Source organism: Melampsora larici-populina (genome assembly GCF_000204055.1).
Source record: "Melampsora larici-populina 98AG31 unplaced genomic scaffold MELLAscaffold_7, whole genome shotgun sequence".
NCBI lineage: Eukaryota > Fungi > Basidiomycota > Pucciniomycetes > Pucciniales > Melampsoraceae > Melampsora > Melampsora laricis-populina.
Genome location: NW_006768771.1, coordinates 699,765 through 721,827, shown reverse-complemented (window position 1 = coordinate 721,827; position 22,063 = coordinate 699,765). Strand labels below are relative to the sequence as shown.

General features: G+C 39.7%; 4 protein-coding genes across 4 annotated transcripts; all 4 read left to right on the top strand.

The window, feature by feature from the left end:
• Positions 1 to 9,964: 9,964 nt before the first annotated feature.
• Positions 9,965 to 11,380, top strand: MELLADRAFT_74296 (uncharacterized protein; the record flags this gene model as incomplete). The annotated part of the gene is made up of 3 exons (XM_007406961.1): positions 9,965 to 10,254; positions 10,378 to 11,044; positions 11,133 to 11,380. Coding segments are annotated over 3 exons (1,154 nt in total), but the record flags the coding sequence as incomplete, so codon positions are not given.
• A 537-nt stretch (positions 11,381 to 11,917) lies between these two features.
• Positions 11,918 to 13,477, top strand: MELLADRAFT_77017 (uncharacterized protein; the record flags this gene model as incomplete). The annotated part of the gene is made up of 4 exons (XM_007406962.1): positions 11,918 to 12,453; positions 12,537 to 12,953; positions 13,070 to 13,143; positions 13,364 to 13,477. 4 exons carry the CDS (start codon positions 12,369 to 12,371, stop codon positions 13,475 to 13,477), a joined length of 690 nt encoding a protein of 229 aa, XP_007407024.1.
• A 1,280-nt stretch (positions 13,478 to 14,757) lies between these two features.
• MELLADRAFT_47325 (family 21 glycosyltransferase) lies at positions 14,758 to 17,041 on the top strand (the record flags this gene model as incomplete). Its single annotated transcript, XM_007406963.1, has 6 exons — positions 14,758 to 14,819; positions 15,075 to 15,137; positions 15,299 to 15,558; positions 15,634 to 16,017; positions 16,069 to 16,285; positions 16,367 to 17,041. 6 exons carry the CDS (start codon positions 14,782 to 14,784, stop codon positions 16,719 to 16,721), a joined length of 1,317 nt encoding a protein of 438 aa, XP_007407025.1.
• Positions 17,042 to 19,464: 2,423 nt separating this feature from the next.
• Positions 19,465 to 21,853, top strand: MELLADRAFT_60810 (uncharacterized protein; the record flags this gene model as incomplete). Its single annotated transcript, XM_007406964.1, has 4 exons — positions 19,465 to 20,127; positions 20,216 to 20,407; positions 20,495 to 21,701; positions 21,777 to 21,853. 4 exons carry the CDS (start codon positions 19,465 to 19,467, stop codon positions 21,851 to 21,853), a joined length of 2,139 nt encoding a protein of 712 aa, XP_007407026.1.
• Between the last annotated feature and the right edge of the window lie 210 nt (positions 21,854 to 22,063).

The window sequence follows — 22,063 nt, the reverse complement described above, 5'->3', positions numbered from 1 at the left end:
GTTTTGCGGGAAAAATCAGTCAAGCTTTTCTGATTTGACTGTACATACTCAAGTTGATAATTACTTTGTACTAGCCATTTGGGGTGTCCGGGCGCCGCTCTCAGCCAGAACTCCTACCTCATCACCATGTTAAAGTCTCACGGATTAAGCAAAGTGTGACCAAGCCTGGCTCGCAGCGCTGCGCAGCGCTGCTAACCGTATTTTGAGAAGCGCAGCGCAAGTTGGACCCTCTGAATCTTGGCAGCTTTCAGCGAAGCTAAAGAAAAAAACTCACAGAAATTTCGCAGCTGAAAGCTAAACTGAGACCCAGTAGCGCTTCAGAGCGCTTCAGGCAAAAAAGCAGTGTTTTTTTGTGGAAACGAAAAAGAAATTTTATTGATAAAAAGAAACATAAGAGAGCGTTGAGAAAGATTAAAACAAGCAGTAGTAAAGTTTCTTAAAAGAGTGTAAAGAAAATGAAAGAAAAACAAAAGAAAAACAAGCCAAAGTAAATAAAAAAAACAAGTAAATCAAAAAAATTCAAAAGTGAGACTGTCTAGTTTTCTTTTTTGATTGCTTTCTTTCCAAAATCTAGAACCTTTCCAACTTCACCAAAATCCCCAATAAGAGGGACACCTTCATTTGTCCAGATTTGACCACTGACGGTCATCTCGATCATTCGAGGGAGCATGCCACCCCGGTTAGCTGTGCAAACTTGACCAGCTATTGAGAACGATCGCTCGGGAGCAGCGGAAGCCGCTGGAGTTGCTAAGTAGTCTTGAGCCAGGACCGATAGGACTGGATATTTTCCAGCTTGGGCCTATTAGAGATATAATGATGAGTAAATGATAACCCAAAGAAGCCCATTTAGAAAGATCACTTACCTTCCACCAGTCCAATGCGGTTTGTGGATCATTCATACCAGTCGAAGCCATTGGATCGATACCTTGAATATATCGCTCGAGCTCATTCAGTTTGCATGAAGTGACCACTTCATTGTAAAAGTTCAAAAAGTTGCTAGTACCGGCAGGGGTGTCAGTTGGTTGCACAGTGTTGGTAATTTGTTCTTGATGGTCAAGGGAATCGCGTTGTGATGTGAAGGATGATTCTAATAAATCTTGAGCCCGAAAGTAATGAGTCGAGTCATTTCCGAACGCGTGAGCAAAGAATTTGAGACGAAGACCGGGGTGAAAGATTGCTGCTAGGACTAAAGTATCACATTCAAGCGCCTCTTCCAAATACATAGCTATTTTACCTATCATGATATCACACATTGGGAAGAGCGGATCATTTTCGTGCATAACTTTCAAACGGTCTTCCATTGATGATTTGAGCTGCACGTATTTCACTAATACCATACACCCGGTTGGTTTGTCGCCTTCCATTTCTCGAGTAATGATCTTATATGGCTATAAGACAAGGCGGTGAATAAAGCAAAACAGTCAAAAGATTGAAATAAAACATAAATTCAAGCACAATCAAAACTTACCGTCAGTATATCTAGCATATCCCTCATGGCTTGCCAATCATCCACCGAGAAGACCACCTCCTCAAAATAACCTTCTCGTTTACCGCCATCTCGTTTACCATCCGTTCTTGAACGACGTCTCTTGGATCGAACTTCAGACAGATCTTCTTTCATGACTGTATCTATCAACTAAATGATACAACATTTGTTAGCCTTGTCACTTACTGCACACATGAAAGACAATGATGTACATAAAATGAAGAGAAATAAGATGTGAGAGAAAACCTACCTCACGAGCCTCCCACATCCGCTCCCAACGTTCGGCCTGAATTCCCCATCGAATTCCATGCCCTGACAAGAGAGACTTGAGGGGCCGTAAACCATCATCTTTGCGTTGAACATTAGCCTGTTCTCGTCGTCGATTAAAATCAGCGCGGTGTCCACTTGATCGAGTCAACTTTTTGTTGACGGTATCCATCTACAAGAAGACAACCATCAGAGAAGAAAATACACAAAAGAAAAGAAAGGAGATAAATGAAAATGAATGACACTTACATCTTTGGTGAGTTGTTTCATGTAAGTGTCACCTAAAAGGTAAGCCTTCTTGCGGTTCCGGTAATTTTGAGGCTCATCAGGTTCCTCGATATCTTCTTCATCGGGGTCGGCGTTGGATTGAGCTTCATCAGAATCAGAGTTGTGATTACTATCCACATCGTCACCATCTTAGACTTCACTATCAAGATTGTCAAGGTTGGAAGAAGCCTCGTCTTCTTCTTCGATTGCTGCCAAAGCCTCAATGGCAGGGAACCTACCTAAACCACTGTGACGCACTCGCAATGGTTTCATTCCAAGGGCGTCAAGACCAGCCTTGACAATCAAGCCCATCTTGTGACAGAAGCACCTGATAGACATAGATTTTGGTTTCCAACCAAAGTCATGACCAGATCGAAGACCTTCTTCGTATAACTGTCGGTGCATTTCGCGTTCAAGGGTGAAGTTGTTGCTTCCGGAATCTGATACATTTGCAAGCATGTAAAACATCAAAAGCAATGTCAGCACCCAAAGAGGAAAGAAAATAGACAAAATAAAATAAAACAAAAGAAAAAACTTATCTTTTGATAGAGATCGTTTTTCTTTAAGATCGCCACCATTGGCTCAGCGAGCAATATACCCTTGTGATGCCATGCCACAAGCTTGAAACTTAAGTGCCGGACTACGTACTTCCAATCTTGTGTAATGAACGAGACTGATGCCCCGATGAAGGCATGAAGGTTGCCTTTGACGGTCCAAACGTCCTGTATCAAACAAAATTTGCTACTCAAGCCCTGTGAAAAGTAAGTGACAAAGGGAACAAATGAATCAACTAATGAAATTATTATGAAATGAAAAGTGAAAAAACTAACCTTGAGTTCTTTTTCGATCACCTGATCGCGAAGCGATAAATAAAAACGTTTTGCCTCATCTGCCGACCATTTTCGACCATACACTCGAGCCTCGGGTCGTAGCCAATAGAGAATCGCCTTGAGAAGAGGATCTTCAATCCTTTTGAAAGGTAGAGCTTGGGATACTTGCCAAACAGCAAGACATTGGTTGAGTGTCTTGACTGAAAAAGCTGGCGGAGGTTTTACAAATGTAGCGAGTGAGCCTTGATGAGCGTTCTGGAGACGTTGAGCTCGGAGTTCGTTCACAGTTGGAGGGAGCTTGGCACCGGCGGAGATGGCCTGTTGACGACGAGGACACCCTGCACCCGACTTTCCAGCTGCATTGCTCCCATCTCGATGAACCTTGAGGTTTGATCGTGAACTACTGCTGACACGAACTATCTTCCTACACAATCGACAAGTATAGGACATAGGTGGTCCTTCTGGTGGCTATTGATATTTGGGATGTCAGTCTTGATTGCTTGAATCAGGATACATGAGATAGATGGGAGAGAAAGATGAAAATACGTACGTCTGGCTCTCCATGTTGGTTTACTCCATGAAAAGGATCCTCAAAGTACACATACGGAGTGTTGTATTTGAGTTCCTCAGGCTGATTTCGTTTTCGTTTGCGAATACATGCGTTCTCTTCGTCCGAGTCCTGCTGCAAGTCAACTGGTGGACGCGATGGGTTCTAAATGATATAAAACGGGCATAAAAGTCAGTAACACAAAACAAGACAAGCTTGAGATAAAAAAATATAAAGAGAAAAGAAAAGTGAGATAGTGACATACCGGTGGACGCGGATGTCCTGAACATGAAGTATTCACCGAGGCCGAGCTAGTTACCCCTACCTCTGAGACCGAGACAGAACGTTCTCGTCGGTTTCGGTTCGAGGTACCTGTTGCGTTGCCCTAAGGGAAAGAAGAGAAAAAGAAAGAATGGAAGATAGAATAATTGAATAAAACTTCAAGGCATCGAAAATGAAAAGAAAAAGAACATTGACTTACATGAAACAACGAAATCAAGCCACGAGCTGGTTCTCCCAGCTCAAGACCTCCAGGTAGAGATGCTGAGCGCTCTCTACGACGATGAACATGGCCATCACGCACATCCCTACCTAAGTTTAAGTCTACCAGGCCACGGCGAGAGTCGGATGAGGGAACGATCATCCCAGGTTGTCGTCTGGCAGGTGTAACTATGCGAGAGGAGCGACGAGGTTGGCTGGCAGGTTCATCGTCAGTCTCATAGCCCGAAGAAACGAAAGATTTAATGGTAGATTGCTTAGACATGATTGGAGACTATGAAGTTGAGATCGATTGAGTATGTAAGAATTGGAAAAATATAGATTGAATTGGTCAGATCAACAACTATGATAATGGATTGGGAGTCGATGAGATTGAAAGATGGGAAGATAGGTACTTACATTTATGAGTAAAAGCTGAAGATCGGTCCATGGTTTCAAACATTGAAGCCACTGTTTGTCGAGATTGAGAGATGAAGAAATCCAGTGATATGGAAAGGGAATGGCGTAAAGATTGTTCTGAAAAGAAGATCGATATTGATTGATCGATACGGTAAAGGCGCCAATTAGCCACTGTTTGTCGAGATTGAGAGATGAAGAAATCCAGTGATATGGAAAGTCCATGGCGTAACGATTGTTCTGAAAAGAAGATCAAAATTGATTGATCGATACGGTAAAGGCGCCAATTTGGAGAGCTTGAATTGAATATCGTGATTGGGAGCCAAGGCATGAATCGAAATGCATGGGTGGCTTTGGGTGGTGTGGTGAAGCCTGAGCGCAGGCTGTAAACTGGTTGGTCAGCGTGGGGCAAGGGTTCGTCAGCGGACAGCGCGACGTCCCCAAATTTTGGCCCCGAATGACAGCGGGAGGTGCAACGCCCGGGGTCCGAGATTCCGCGCCAGCGGAGCGCGTGCGGCGGGCGCTGCGTTTCGGCGCGCTGCGCGCTGCCTCCAACGCTGCGAGCCAGGCTTGCCCGCAGGGCCGTGGACTGATATCAGCTACGACCTCATTACAGGACTCCCGACATCGAACGGAAGAGATAGCATACTCACAGTGGTAGATAGGCTCACCAAAATGGCCCATTTCATCTCATGCAGAGAGACCATGAACGCAGTGGACCTAGCTGACCTTATGATTCATCATGTATGGAAAATACATGGCACGCCGAAGACCATAGTGTCGGACCGTGGCAGTATTTTCATATCACAGATCACCAAAGAGTTAGATAAACAACTCGGAATCAGACTACAACCCTCGACTGCCTATCACCCCAGAACGGACGGCCAAAGTGAAATTGTCAACAAGTGTGTCGAACAATATCTACGACACTTTGTGAGCTATCAACAAGATAATTGGGAACAATTACTTCCAATGGCAGAATTCGCCTACAACAACAACGATCACGCATCAACAGGCGTCTCACCGTTTAAGGCCAACTATGGATATAACCCCACCTTCGGAGGCGTTCCGTCATCAGATCAGTGTACCCCAATAGTTGAAGAGAGGCTAAAGATCTTAAACGAAGTCCAAACTGAACTGACCGAATCATTACGCATTAGTCAGGAATCGATGAAAGCACAATTTGACAAGAAAGTCCAGGCAACACCAGAGTGCAAGATAGGTGATCAAGTATGGTTGAAAAGCACTAACATATCAACTACAAGACCTAGCCCAAAACTCGACCATAAATGGCTAGGACCTTTTAGTATCAGTGAAAGAGTTTCAACATTCGCGTACAAACTGACATTGCCTCTTTCCATGAAGGGCATACACCCCGTATTCCACGTTTCGGTGCTCAAAAAACACCACACAGATACGATACTGGGGCGTAAAGAAGCCCCACCACCCCCAATCGAAATCAAAGGCGAAAAGGAGTGGGAGGTAGCTGACATCTTAGATTGCCGCAAACGCTATAACCGCCTAGAATACCTAATACAGTGGAAAGGATTCGACACAACGCACAATTCATGGGAGCCGACGAGTAATTTAAAGAATAGTAACGACTTAATTCAGAAATTTAATCAACAATTTCCAGAAGCGGCTCAGAAACACAAAAGGCATAGGAGAAAAAAGTGAGCGGCCAAGCTTTTTCCCAATGGGTTTTTTAACGCTGGCCAGGGACAGAATGCAGGATTCGCAAGAGGGAACCCGGGCATTAAAAGGGGGATAATGTTACGATTACAACATGTAACAGGATTGACAGGTTGAACACTACATGTCACAAGAGGAAGACTCGTACTTAGAGCATCCACAACGGTCCTCGTATTTTGCGGGCCCTCGAGGATGTAGGGGGTCAAATAGCCAAAAAGTGCCGCAACGGACCTCGCAAAATCGGGGGTGAGCCATCGAGGGCCTCCAGATTTCCATCCGGGCCCTCCACATCTGCGAGGTCTATGGGGGCTCTCGAGATCACGTGCCACTGCTCTCACGTGAGCAATACAGAAGGCCATGCATCCAGATTTCCACAAGAAATCTTCGAACTTTGAGCTTGAGCATCGTCAATATTCCCTTTTCCCGATTTATACCCTCTGGTTTCAATGGATCCACTTCACGAATCTTCCATCTTCCCATTTGATTCAGTTCCACTTGATCCATGTATAGCTGAATCCACAAGATTGGTTGAAAAACCTTCTGACTTGGGAACTTCTACCGCAACCAACGAAAAGCAATTCACTAAGAAGAATTGGTCTTCCGAAGAAGACATTGCTCTTTGCAAGGCTTGGGCAGCAACCTCAATCGATCCTGATACCGGAGATTCACAAAAGAGAAACACTTACTGGGGCCGAATTCACAGCTACTTCAAGGAAGAAATCGACTCTGTTCGAAATCAGACCGCTTGCGAACGGCGTTGGGCTGTGATATCACACGACGTCAGCAAATTCTGTGCTGCTTTCGATCAAGCGACATCCACCCACTTCACTGGTCGTGTACAGCTTGATCTGGTATGTGCTGTACTTGATCTTTGAGGTCAAGGATTCGATCTGAATTGTTTTGTTTTCTATCTTTTAGCTTGAGATTGCTCACAAGATTTTCTCGGCTTCAAACGACAAGAAACGCTTTGGTCTTGAGCACTGCTGGGCTGTTCTTCGGGTCCATCAAAAGTGGACAATGAACTGCGATCAAATGAAAAACAAAACAAAAGAATCAATCAAACGAAAACCCGCACCACCAGCTTCTAACAACATACCGAGCTCTGATCCGGCGACTGCGACACCTACTCCTTCCATGTCTTCTTCTATCGTTATCGACTCCACTGAACCCGAACCGCCAAAGCGACCAATTGGTCGCAAAAAGGCAAAAGCGGCTAAATTAGATCAGAAGGAATCAACTTCGAGTGGGGCCGGCGATGAGATAGCCGCAGCAATCACGTTGCTGGCTAGCACTTCTGCAGCCAAGGTGCAAATTGCACAAGAAGCTGTTGCAGCCTCAGCTCAGGCTGCGGACGACAAGCTCATGTTTCAAACCCCGCCGGAAGACTTCGATGAAATCCAAATGGAGTACTTGCGCGCCCGGCGCAAACAAGTCATGGAGAGATTTCGCGCCAGACAACAAGATGTAAGTAGTTGATTATACAGTTCAACACGTTGGTCATTAATCTGATAGGTCTTTATTTCTTTGGACCTTTTCAAAAGGGTGGCCAGCCGAGCGAGTCAGTTGAACAAGATGGAAAGGATAGTACTTTGTAATTCCAAACTACGTTTAGTTCAAGTACTTTGTAATTTCGATTAACTATTCAAATTGTCTCACCATCGATTTGTACTTTTGTTTATGTTTGCCAATTGGTTCTCACAAGTTGTAATGATCAATTTCAGTTGTTTGATTCAATGAACATGAATATTGAACAATCAATTACAATCATATTAAAAAAAACCATTCGAGTCAAATAATTAAATAAATCAATCAAGAAGAAAATTGATAATCAAGAAACCAATCGATCGATCAAAATATGTCAATATTTGATAAAAGATGAAGCTCGAAGCTTCTTCTAGAGTACAAATTGATCATTAAATCTAAAGATATGTATTCAAATGATAAAGTATATCTTATTCTTGTTCACCAGACTGACTCCATACATGCTCGATCAAATCTTGCATTAGTGCTCTGTAACGATGTTTATCTCGCATAGTATGGAGTCTTTGAATGTAAAGCTCAAATTGAGCATATGAGTCAGCAGTTTGTTCGGGTGCAGGGCGAGCATCATCAAGGTAAGCGGGAATTCTGCGTTCGTAACGGCCAGCAAGTCGGTTTTGTTCAACTTGCATGTTGTGCAAGATAACTGCACAATAGACGATCTGTTGTAAGTTGGCGGTGTCCCAAAGTCTTGCTGGACAGTTGAGAATACCGAATCTTGCAAATATTATTGCAAAGGTTCGCTCGACATCTTTTCTCAAGGCCTCCTGAAGTGCAGAAAACACCTAGAGATGATGAGTCAGCTACATATCTTGTGCGGATGAAATGATAAAAGTACACACAGACCTTTTCTTTTCGATTACCATCTGTAACACTTTTGATTAATGTATCCCAATCTGGATAAATTCCGTCTGCTAAATAGTATCCTTGATGATAAGTTTTGCCATTAATTGTAAATTCAACTTCAGGTGATTTTCCTTCCATCAGATCGCGGAAAAGAGGAGATCGGTCAAGTACTGAAATATCGTTGAGGGTTCCCGGAAGGCCAAAAAACGCATGCCAAATCCATGTATCGTAAGATGATACTATTTCCAAGACGAGGGTGGGCACCTTCTCTTTGCCTCGGAATTGACCATGCCACGCAGTTGGGCAGTTCTTCCACTCCCAGTGTGTACAGTCGATTGATCCTAACATACCGGGGAGGCCGCGGTCACGAGCTTCATTAAGTAACATTTGAGTATCTTCTACATTTGGCTTGCGCAAGTATTCATCCCCGTATATCTGAACAACATCTTGACAAAAAGTTTTGAGACATTCCAGAGCTGTAGACTCGCCAATTTGGATGTATTCGTCCTGGTATTCGGCGGAAACCCCAGTAGCCATTTGTCGCATAGCAGCTGTGACCTTTTGGTGAGGAGATAAACCAAGACGTTTGGCGGCGTCATATTTCTGAATCCAGTAGCGGTTGTGGTTCTGTAGATCGATCAGAAGTCTTTCGACAATGACTCGTTCTACTCGATACCGTCTTCGGAACTGATAGTCAGTGTAAGAATGATCCGGAGAGAAGTACTGATTGTAAATGATCTCGTGTGCAAGCTGACGATGTCGGCGTATTTCTTGACGCGTTTTCTTCTCTTCTTCAGGAGCATTTTGTTGTGTAGATTGGTACCAGTGAGCGGCTACTTGGGCTGCAGCCAAATCGATGTCATCGTCATTGATGAAGTCGTCAAAAAAAGCGATGAGCTGGGTAGGATTCATTGATGTGATTCAATCAAATGACTTGGATTTTGTTTGCTCTGGGTGGACAAAGAGAGTATCATGGAGGATGATACGGTACAAGCATACAATATACCTCAATCGAGGTTTGACCCCCAATTTTAGGTGCACCACTGTGCAACCGTGTTTTTTTGACCCCCGACATCCACAAATCTGGATCAGGGGTCTGTTTGGGGGCCCGCAAAATACGAGGACCGTTGTGGATGCTCTTAGACCACAGAGTTGTACTCCCTCTCCCTTTCTCTCATCCGACAATCTATATAGTGGAACCAGACCCTCCTCGAGATCACACTGCTCTCCGTCCCTGACACCCCGTGCCGTTCATAACATCTCCACTCAAAGACAACACCTGGACAACCCATGGCCAACTGCAGGTCAATATTTGAGAAAAGGTATATATACACAGGCATAAGACTGAGGATCTCAAATCTGCTCCCAAATGTTCAAAATGTTGAGTTTTGAGTGAGAACATTGGATTTGGGCATTTGCAGTATCTGTCTGAACTTTGACAGTAGCAACCATACTGTGCTTCAGATGTGATCTACATGTCGCAAGTTGTGAAATTTCAAAGCGTCAGGCTCGCCGCTCGATTCGACAAAATTTTGTGTGACAGCATAGGCTTACCGAACCCGCGAGACAAAACATCAAGTCTAACAAGAAATTTTTCGATGGCAGCAGAAGAACCAAACCAAGAATCAATCACCCAATCAACTTACATTCGAGATTTACCGAGCACAGAAAAAACAATCGCCTATGAATTACTTCAAGCATGTGAAACATCTGATATATCACAAGTGAAAAAGATCTTGGAAGATGATTTATTACCTTCTTATTCATTACAAGATGAAGATGGTTGGACAGCATTACATTATGCTGCTACTTCTGGAAGTGTAGAAGTAGTAGAAAAGCTTTTACAAGCTGGAGCTCTTTGGGCTATGCCAGATCATTTAGGACATGTAAGTCGAATCGATTTTATTCAGAAACAAATGAGAAATGTCATCTCAATTTGTTTTCACCAGATTTTTGTTCTAAAAAACCAACTTTATATTTACTGACTTTTGATTCGAATTCTTGGATAGACAGCAGGTGATGTAGCATTCTCAATGAATGATAAACCCATTTATCAATTAATTGTTTCGCATGGACTTCGATCAGAAATGCTACGAAGAGTATTAGAATCAAAAACAAAATCGACCGAAGAAGAATCAATTTCAATTCAAAGTAGAAATGAAAAATCAACAGCATCCGATAATGCAACCTTTTTAGCTTCAAGATTAACTTACAAAACTACTTCAACAGGTCAAGATGTTTGTATTGATAGTGAAGGGAATGGTGTGATGCTTGGATGGGAAGATGAAATCATGAAACAAACTTCAGAATTACTTTGCGCACATCAACCTAACTCAGATTCCTTTGAACTAAGCGTCTTAAACGTAGGTTTCGGTTTAGGTTTAGTAGATTCATACTTACAAAAATTTAAACCTCATCGACATGTGATCATTGAAGCTCATCCAGATGTATTAAGCTTTATGGAACGAAAAGGTTGGCATCAAAAAGAAGGAGTCGAAATTTATCGTGGTCGTTGGCAAGATTTCTTTGCTGATGTTCAAGCTGGTCAAATTGAAGCTAATTTTGATGGGATTTATTGGGATACGTTTTCGGAGAATTATGATGATTTGAAAATCGTTTTTGATAATGTGTTTGATATGCTTTCAGGACCACAGGCAAGGTTTTCTTGGTTTCATGGTATGTCCTTCGAAAGTTTTATTTCATATTTACCACTTGAAACTCGAAATCACAAAAACGTTGATAAATTTGTTCTCAATTCAATCAGGTCTTGGAGCAACATCTGTGACACTTTACGATATATATACTCAGATTGCCGAGTTAGACCTTCATGATGCTGGCTTCAAGACGGTTTGGCATGAAGTAAACGTCGATGGTGGCGAGGCAGTATGGGAAGGCATTCGACGTAGGTATTGGAACATACCTTGTCCTTATAGATTACCCATTTGCATGTATGATATGTAAAATTTCAAGATACCTATTGCATTAATCTCTATACCTGGATTGATCCCAGCCTTTTCTTCTTCACAAAGCGCGTGAGAGGAAAGAGTTGACCAAAGGTGAACACTTGGCATTTGTAACATCAACCCACACAAAGCAATACACTTCCTTGATGCTTGGGTGCATGGCTTTTTCCTTTCTCAATATGAACTACTTCACGCTCAAATTTAAAAGGAGCATCTGCGTGAGGGCTGAGTGATCCATGTGTGTTTTCTTGATGTCACATCAAGTTCTCTCCAGAAATGGCTCTCAAAGTCAGTTTCACCAGTGGTATGGTGACCTGAAATTGTCTTTTTGTATGTTTCATGTCTGTCCGTGATCTGATATGTCAATGATAGTTTTTCATGAAGAATTGTGATACATTTTTGTGATGATAGTCCAGACGTTTCTATTTGTCTTGCATTCTCAGGTGTGACACGGATGAAAGTTGAGGCTGCATGGTGATCAAGTCGTATTTGGTGGGGCGTGCGGCCGCGCGGGGGGCTGAAGCTAAGCATATGCTGATTACCGATCATCAGCATTCTCGTCTATTCTCGTATCACTAAATTTAAAATCAACCTCTACGATTGAGATCAGCTGGTCAACTCGTTCCTTCTCTTGGGCTTTCTGTATCGATCGAATGTTATCGGAATCACCTCGTGGAACGACTTCCTGGTGATCCGATGTTGTGACCTCTTGATTTGACTGACCCAGAACTTAAGTGAGAGATTTGATTTACTCTTTTTGCCAATTTCCTCAATCTGTCGCTGTCGTACTCATCTGACGAATGTTTTGTCATCCTCAATCGAAACCGTTTGATTGGTTTTCAGGCTCGTCGTACTTGTTCAATCATTCTTTTGGTTTCGTTCTTTGATTAAGTGTACTTTTCTTCAAACCCTCAAACGTGAGTATTGTATTCTTCAGTTCGTTTTCACTAATTCGATTGCAACAGACTATTAAGACGATTCTTCAGACCCATAATCTTTCATTATATGTGCCAGCTTTCGACCAAATTGACCATTCGATGCAAAGTTCTCTTCGGCTTACGATGTCAGCAACGGCCTCTGAAGTCAGTAGTTGCACAAGTCCAAGTTCAAGTCCAGAGACTTGTAAGTTAAAGATTTCGTTTCAGATCACATAATGCCCGACTTTCTCACTAATTCACTGATTGATGTTGGGCCGCGTTTCGAAGCAACTGGGACACCCAACTCCTCACAGTCTACCTCTTGCTCTAATCATTGGGAGCCATCACCTACTCCGATCTGTACCATTTCATTACACAAAGCGAAGTCGAGAGATGATGTTTCTTCATCTAAAGTCATTGCAAGCTCGACCGTACCGAAATGTGCCGTTTGGGAGCCATCTCCAGGACCGATCTGTACTATCTCATCAAAGCAAATAGCTTCGGATACCGTGACTTCATCAACTACTGCAACTCAGACTCCAAAATCTATATCCTCTGCCTCTAATAGTTGGAAACCATCTCCTCCTCCAATATCATCTGCCGCTAATAGTTGGAACCCATCTCCTCCTCCAATCTTATTTCAACCTGATAATGATATCCAATCATCTTCCTTTCTGGAACTTGAAACACCGAGTATTCCAGCTGGTAAGTTGCCATTTCATTAAATTTGACTCATGATAAATATTCTATAAGTATCAACATTTTATCAAAAGACAAAAATGAAATCTTGTTTATATTGAAGTATGTCTTGTTTTATGTAGGTCAAAATCGTTCAATTTCTGAATTGATTAAACAATCACCTTGGAGAAATGATAAGTTAGACTTCTTTAATCCAGTAAGTTTATAATTTTATAAATTCCATTTACCTATTGGTTTTCTTTAAATTAAACAAAAAAGGGTCAAAGTGATTTTACAATAAAGTTTATTTTATTGAATCAAACCTTTAAACCAAATTAAAGTTTGATTACCTTTCTTTTTTTTAAAAATCATTTTCAAATACTTCAATAGGATCATAAAAACTTAAAGAAAATGTGATTTGATTTTGTTTTCTTTAGGATTATAAACGTATCCGTATCCGTCCTAAACCAGTTAAATTATCATCTAGTAGTAAAAGATTAAAAGGTACACTTAAGAAACTTAAAGTTAATCACAAGATGGATGAGTTGTGATTGATGAAGTTGATGATTTATTTTTGGTGTGTTTGTAAGATCATTGATTATAACCTTTTAACTTTTTCTTCAGCTTGTTCGACTTCTTTTTTTGTGATTTGTTTTTTCTTTGTTGAAGAGTTTGAGTAAATGGTTTGTACTGGGTGAAGGATTGGATAGACTGCTTTGTATCATACAAAATAATAGGACCATGAGTGCGTATAGGTACAGTGGCTATGATTGAATAAAATCACAATTGCTTTCATTTCATTTCTTTTCTTTGAATGTGCTATTGATTCAACATTCCACACAGAGTGTATGCGCTAGGAAACTCCTCTCAATGATCGAGTGAGAGATAAGCTTATACAATACTGTATACATAATCACAGGATGATTTGCAGTAAATCTTATCCCCAGAAAGAAACTCCATCCCAAGGAATATAGATTTCTTTAATGAAATATCTGGGGTATTGTTGGCTTTACAGTACTAGCAACCAGGATTTGATTGAAATGCCTACAAGAGGGAAACTTTGAGAGGGGATTCTGGGTGATAAGGTGTAGGGCTGAGTAGATTGCCCTAACTTGATTCTGAAAACCAAATGATTGGACTAAATGTGATAACTATGGATGAATGGTAAAAAGGGGTAGATAGATTGCAGCCAAAGGCTCAATTAAAGATACCAAAAGCCTAGAAAGAAAGAATCATCAAAGACGTAGAACTCGACTGTACATACGTAACGTCGTACATGTGTAATTACACGGAGGTACACATAATTTTTAGGGACCAGAAGGGTTCAAATCTCAAAAGGGTTCCAAATTTCTTCGGATGATGACGAAACTTTAGACTGTACCAAAAGAAGAGCTGCATAAAGTTGATTGATGGGGTAGATACATATGTAGATAGGTGGGGTTGAACTGTATTGACCATATGTACCAATCCGATTTTGTTTCTCTCAATCATGGGGAAAGATGTAGGAAAGATGTATATGAATGAGAAATGGATATTTTTTGTCAAGAATGTATGTATGTAGAATCGGATTGATACCTGTAGGAGAAGGATAATTGGAGTGGCGGTGATTGAGGGGAAATTGATTGAGGTTTCGGGGATTACAGGGATGAAAGGGATGGAGATTGTGAGGAAAAGTAGAAAAGAAAAGAAAAGAAAATCTTGAATTCTCTTTGAAAGTGAAGTTCAAGACTCAGAGTGAGAAGTTATCAAATACAACCAATTCAGCCAAACGTCACTCAACTTCAACTTTCATCATCAGCTTTTGGTACACTTTGGAAAACTTGGAACCGAACTTATTTGAAAACAACTTATCACAATGTTCATCAACTTGGTTTTCTTGCTGGATTGTTTAGCGTGAGTGTAGAAGAAGAAGAAAGATTACTGATTATGGAAAAACCGATGATGATGATGATGAGAATGATGATGATGATGATGATGCAGGGAGATCTGACTGAATGATAGAACTGACTTTTTTTAAATTGAAATCTCAAAATTCAATCCATCACTTCTCAAACATATCATTCCAACCCCAACCACATCAACAACCACATCAACAACCACATCAACATCAACTTAAACGATCTATACACAATTCATCACTGGTTTTAGATGGATCGAATTGATTTGGTATTCGATCATGCTCATCATGACTTTCACTGGCGCATGGGTCACGTCAGTTTACCCCTTAGACTTCTCATCTCTTCCCTGTCTATTCCAAGCTTGAGCCCGTGGGTTTTTTTTTGTACGAAAAACCCGATGATTCTTAGATCACTTACATAGAATCTTCATCCTTTTTTTCAATATCAATCTTTAATACAAACCTGGCAAAATAGATTTCAAAGATTTCGTTTAAAAACTTCAATTCCAGCGATTTATTCTAATCCTAATTTACTTCCTTCAGTTTCAATCTTAAGACCACTTTGTGGAATCGATCCTAATCTTGAAGAAAATCTTGAATCTGGTTTTTTACAAGAATGGCCATTAGATCGACTTGAGATTTTACTTTGTGTGGCTAATTCTAAAGATCCAGCGATTCCAATAGCCGAAAAAGTGATAAGAAAATATCCATTAGTGAATGCAAGACTTTTAATTGGTTTGTACCTTTTAGACTCATTAAGCTCTTTGATATTTCTAAAAAACTAATCTTTTATTGAGGGGTTTTGAATAGGTGAAGAAAAAGTAGGGGTGAATCCGAAAATCAATAATTTAATGAGAGCTTATCGTACAGCAAGATCTGATTTACTTTGGATACTAGATTCAAATATACTTATTCAACCTACAACACTTTCAAAAGCCGTTATCAAACTATTACCTACCATTCCAACTCAAACACGTCGAATCGGATTAGTACATCATGTACCATTAGCGATTCTACCATCAACTAAACACAATGAAATCCATTTAGGTAGTTTATTAGAATATTGTTTTTTAAATGGAAATCATGCAAGACAATATATCGCGATCAATTCAGTAGCCGTAGAATCATGTATAGTAGGCAAATCGAATTTATTTTTAAGATCTGATTTAGAAAGATCCACAAGATTAAGGAATTGTAGATTTCAACATCATTCGGGTTCATCAAATCATGAACCAAGACCTCAAGTTGCTGAAAGGATAAAAGAAGATGAATTGATTGCTTTGGAAACCTTTTCTCAATTCTTGGGTGAAGATAATATGATTGGTAAAACTCTTTGGGAAGAATTGGATCTTAGACATTCGATTGGAGATGATGTGGCTGGGAATATGGTGGGTGAACTTAGTTTGAGTGCTTATATTAGACGTAGGGTTAGATGGATTAGGGTTAGGAAATATATGTGCTTGTGAGTAGAGTTTTGATTTGTGGGGATAGAAACTCAAGATGATCATAAAAACTGATGAATCGGATTGATTTTCTTTTTAAGGGCTGCAACACTTGTTGAACCATTCACAGAATCGATTCTCTTAGGCTTAATCACCATCCTAAGTTTAAACCGAATCATTCAAAATCCTATCATCAATTCAACTCAATTCATCATCCTACATTTAACGTTTTATTTCTTATCAGATTATTTAGTTTGTATTTCATTACATACCAACAAATCAATTCATTCAAAACAAATCAGTTTAAGTTTATTTTTCATGGGTTGGTGTTTGAGAGAATCATTGGCTTTTTGGATTTGGTTTTATGCTTTCTTTGGTGGGAATTCGGTGGCTTGGAGAAATGAAAGTTCGAAATGGGTAGTTTTGAAGAATGGTGAAGCTAGACAAATTAATTGAATTTCTTTCAATTCGTGGAGTTTGAGAAGTCCAGGGTGTGAGGAGGGGAGGAGATTTATTTTATGATCATCTTGGTTTTCTAGAACATTTGGTTTGGGTTTTTTTTGATCAGTTTTGATTTTTGTAAATTTGTTTTGCAAAATATATATTTTTGATTTCTGGTTTTGGTTTTGATCTGAGTTTCTATTGATTATTTTGTTATCTTTGTAAAATCTAATTCTTTTCTTTCTCTTGGTCTTGGGTGGAGGGGTTTTTTTTCTTGAGGGGGTTTGGTGGGCTTTGAATTTTCTTGAAATATCATTACTTTTTTTCTCAATGTGATCATCAGCAGAACTTGCAGCTTGAATGTTGATGTGACTGAGTGCCTTCTCCATGGTTGCGCGCCGGCTGCTGGGGTCTGTGTTAAGCTAAGCTTGAATGTGGGGTCTAGACTCTACTAATTTAATTGCTTGTATTCAGTGGGATGAGATTGATTGATTTCCGCTTCCAAAGCTCAATACAAGATGAGTTGCCAATCCAACTAATAGTGGGGGTCAGTAAAGCCAAAGAAACAATAATAACGGTCAGGTTAACACAAGGGGATCTCAACATGGGGATAATATCATTTGGAAACTTGGATACAGTGCATCAATTGACATATTGTGTATCTTGTGATGTTTTTGAGTGTCAACCACTTAGATACAAACTCCCTGTCTCTGCTTGCAAAGGTATAGGGTAGCTGAATCCTCTTGCAATTGATCAAATTGATACAAGACCATAATTATCTTAGATATCAGAAAGAAAGTCACAGTAAAGAAGATAATGACACATAGACAACAAAACCAGCAAATGAAACAATGATGTGTAAAGTAGGAACATGTATCATATATGTGATCATTAGGGGGGCTCAAGTCAAAAATTTTTACAACTTTTATGGTAAAAAACTTTTCCCAATTTCATAAAATTTACGCAAAATTTTATGAAATTGGGAAATGTTATACGACATCCCAAATTTTTTTAAGCAGCAAATTTGCGTAAATTTACTGCTCAGAAGCAGATCCGAAAGAATTTTTTTGGTCCTTTTTTATGAATTGGGAAAAGTTTTTACAGCACGGTACCGTAAAAAACTTTCCCCGATTTTTTAAGAAAAGGCGGCAAATATTTTGACTTGAGCCCCCTTAATATTCAGTGAAATGATACTAGGCTCATAACAAAGTCATTATTCCAACAACAAATGATCCTATATTGAGCTAGTATGGACAACCAGTGCCACACCCAAACCCCAGAAATCTCATATGGAACCAACCAACAAAAAACATATGAATTGGGGTCAAGAATTTGGCTATGTTACCAATAAAGATTGTATCAATTGGCAAAATATGAAAAAAATTACCAATAAAAAACATCATTCCAGGTGTCAAATCTGTATCAAATGGCATATCACTCACACTGAGCCAAAACTGCAAAAAACAGTACTTTACTGGTGAAAAAGGTATTATACCTGGAAAAATTGAGTTCCTCACTTATGTATGTTATCAACAAAGTTGGTATCAAAGGCCTCAAAAATCTAGATTTTGAGGTATGAACTAATCATCTTTTTGGGGATTTTGAATTGGTTGGTCCCACAGGAGTTTTCCATGGTCCTGTCACACCCCAGACACAAGCCATTTCCTGGTGCCACCATGCTGATTCATTACTTCAAATCATCTTTATGGGGGTTGTTCATATCATTGCACAGATTTGAGTTGATGCTCAGAACTTAGACTTATGAGATTGTAACACCTGATGCTATTGAATTATGTTGAAGCACTTGTCCCTTTTTGTTCTTGGTTTGAGTGGTCTCTGTTGACCTTTGTGGAAGAATTTGGCACACAGTGACAGGACTAGAGTGATTTTGGCTACTGATGAAAGAGATATGTAGGAGGTCTAGTCAACTCTTACTTTCTGATCCTGAAACTGGTCCTACTGATTACGTATGATCAAACAACTATCTGTAAACAATAGATTCATAGAAATTGAAGAATCACAAAATTGGTTATCACAGCATTGAGGGACTTGGTTGTTTTAGTCCTTCTCCAACATTTCAACTGACATGGTGGCCATGCTGTAGATGTAGCCAGTCCTGCTGACAGAATGCAAATCACATTTCCCTTCTATGTTTTAGTTTCATTTGAGTAAACTGTTACTTTGACATCACAAGATCTCTTTTGTTGTGTTGTAAATTAGTCTCTAGAACACACTTTTTCAGGCAATTTTGTTGCTACATAGTATAGTGCGTGCACCCGCTTCTTGCGTACCTCTTTGGGTCAAACAACTGACGCATGTTTGGTGAGAAACACGGCTGCCGCGCACTTGAGTTGATAATGAAAAAAGAACTTTGAAAAATTGAGGAAAGAAAAATCATTGAATTTTCAGGAAAGAAGTTGAAAGAAGGAAAGCTCTTGGATTTGGATCACAGTTTTGGTTCAAAGATGATGATGAAGTTCAAAGGTTACGAGTTATCTTTGTTCAAAGCTATATTGGCAAGCTTGAACTTTAGGCTTACTTGGTGATGTTGAGAGACTTTATGAAGCATCCCCAATTTGATTTTGGATGAAGGTCAGATATCGAGATGTATGGGAATAAAGGGATGTCAACAAGGTTCGAGTATTGTCTGTGTTTCAGACGCATACAATTGGTTCTTGACTTGTCGCATTTTCCAATTTGTTTCTTTCTGATCTGTGTACCATCCACTGCGCCAACTATCGACTATCGACCATCTCAGATGTCTTTATATACGTTTTCAGGTTTACCAATCGAAATCATCGAACGAATCGTCATTATCCTGGCTGCTTTAGATCCTTATAAGCCTCCTAAGACGATCCTCAGTTTATTATTACTCAATCGACGATTCAGTTCTATTCTTCGTCCCGATCTGAATCCATCACTATATGCAACTATATTTCGATACAGATTCGATGCGGAAGCCTTAGAACGTCGATTTAATACCACTGAAAGTGATGAGGTCTTTCATAAACGTCAAAAGCGAGTGATCACAGCTTCTTCACCCGTCGGCGTACCAGGTTCGGATCAGCAATGTTCATCGTCATCATCATCTCAGCTTGGAGATGGTCAATCTCAATCACCGCATTCATCATCATTCGCCACTCAACTTTCAGAAACTTATTTCGATCGTTTGAATCTATTCAATCGACTTCGATTCTATGCTTCACTTCCACTTTGTCAGGAACCAAATCCTGATTCACCTTATTATCACAATGATGGTATTTCGATGACAAACTGTCAAGCTGAAAGTAGTCAACCTAAAATGAGATTATTAACAAAGGATTTATGGATGATTTACTTGATGGTCATGGAGAATGATGGAAAGAATTGGATTCAATTACTCAAAGCAGCCAATATTGTTCAATTTTTAAAAAACTATCACGTAGGTTATACCTTTTTAGCCATCAAATAAAATCATCCATAAGTTTATAATCGGTTGATCTATCTACGAGGTGGTCATTTTTTCATAGCATAATGAATTGATCACATTAGCAGTCACGCCAGGTTATCCTCCTGAATCACCTGAAACTGCTATTGGAATGCGCCTGTATCATTTGTTTGTGGAACTACAAGAAGAAGGTCCGGATTCAAGTCCAGAGTATGAAGAGATGAGAGAAACTAATTTCTTTGTATTAAAACCTTATGTATTTGGATGTCATGTGGTATGTTCTTGATTTGATTTGATTTGATTTGAAGAGCCTGAAAGATTTGATGGACTTGATACTTATCGAATGTTCTTTCTGACACAGTTTGAAGTAGCTTATGCTCCTTGGAGTTGGCGTCAACTACCTGCATCCCCGAGTTCCACTTCAAGTAGTAGCCCAACTCAATCTCTTGGAGATGTCACCGATCACCCCAATGCTCTTTCAAATACCTCGACCTCAACATCCCTTCCAGTATTGCCTTTGGACATCCCCGATTCCCAGCCTTCGACCGAAATTTCTGCATCTGTATCTACATCGGAAGAAAACCTTACTCAGGATGAACATACAAATTCACCAACAACACCTTGTCAACATAATGGACCCTCAAATAAAGTTACTTACTCTACTTTTCGATACATGGGACAAACTATAAGAATCTTACCTCCTCTTAGTTCTCATGTGGCTATGATGTCTTTCTTTTGGGGTGTCAGCTGTTTAAACGAACTCGATAGAAGATCAGGTCGATTTATGTTGAATTCTCATAATAGTTGGTCTGAAATCTCAAATGGAAACACAACAAATTTCAATATTCCCTCAAATTCAATCAATCATCAATCAACATCAATACATCCAGATGATTTATTTTCAATGAAGATGAAAAGGATCTTGGAATGTGATTCAAATTCGTATGATTTAGAATATCATAGAACCACTCGTTGTTTAAATCCATATTCATCACCTGGTCTTCAATTTGATACTTTTAAGAATTGTTTCAATGGGATATGGGAGGGCAAATTCATGTTTTTTGATTATACTAGTTATAGAGAGATGTTAATGGGAAGACTTCAAAGTGTGTTTGAAGGTAGATATGGAGATCAACCACAAGTACTTAAGATGAGAGAAGTGATTGTTAGATTAAGTGATGGAAAAAGAGTGGAATTCAAAAATCAAAGGCAATCAAATCATTTGTTGAATTTAGATTCAAATGATCAGATCCGAGGAGGAGAAAATGAAGATGAAACTGAATATTTACTTAAAATGCCTTTTCGAGAAGATGATGAGAAAATAGAAGAGATTGAATACGATTCCAATGAACGATATGAATTACAAATTCATGGAACAGGTCATTCTGCTTGGGGTAAATGTAAATTAAAAGGTAGAGTTAGAGCATGGGATGGAATGTTGACACTCTTGAAGAATTATAAACTTGATGAGGATCCGGTTTCTTTGAATGATCATCAAGTGAATGGTGAGATTTTGAGGAATACGTGTTGGCTTTATAGAGGTTATTCTACACCTGAAGGAGCTCTTAGTAAGTCTTTTTTGGTTTCTGGATTGTGGTTTTGCTTTTGATTTTGATGATTTTCTTTGGATTTGGTTTTTTTAGTTGGAAGGTGGAGGGATACTTATACTCCTCAGAATATTCCAGGTTATGAAGGAACATTTGTCATGTTACCAAGATAATTTTTAAGTATTCAAAGAAACTTTATAACAAGATTTATATTTCTGTTGTGCTTAAAGTTGATTTTTCATTGATTGAACCTTTCATTGTTGTGATAATTCTTCCGTTTCTGGATAAAATATGTTCTTTTCTTTTACATTACCTTAAGGCCAAAGGAAAATGTTTATCGAGTTGTATTTTGTAAAACAGTTTTTTATTTAAAGAAGATACAC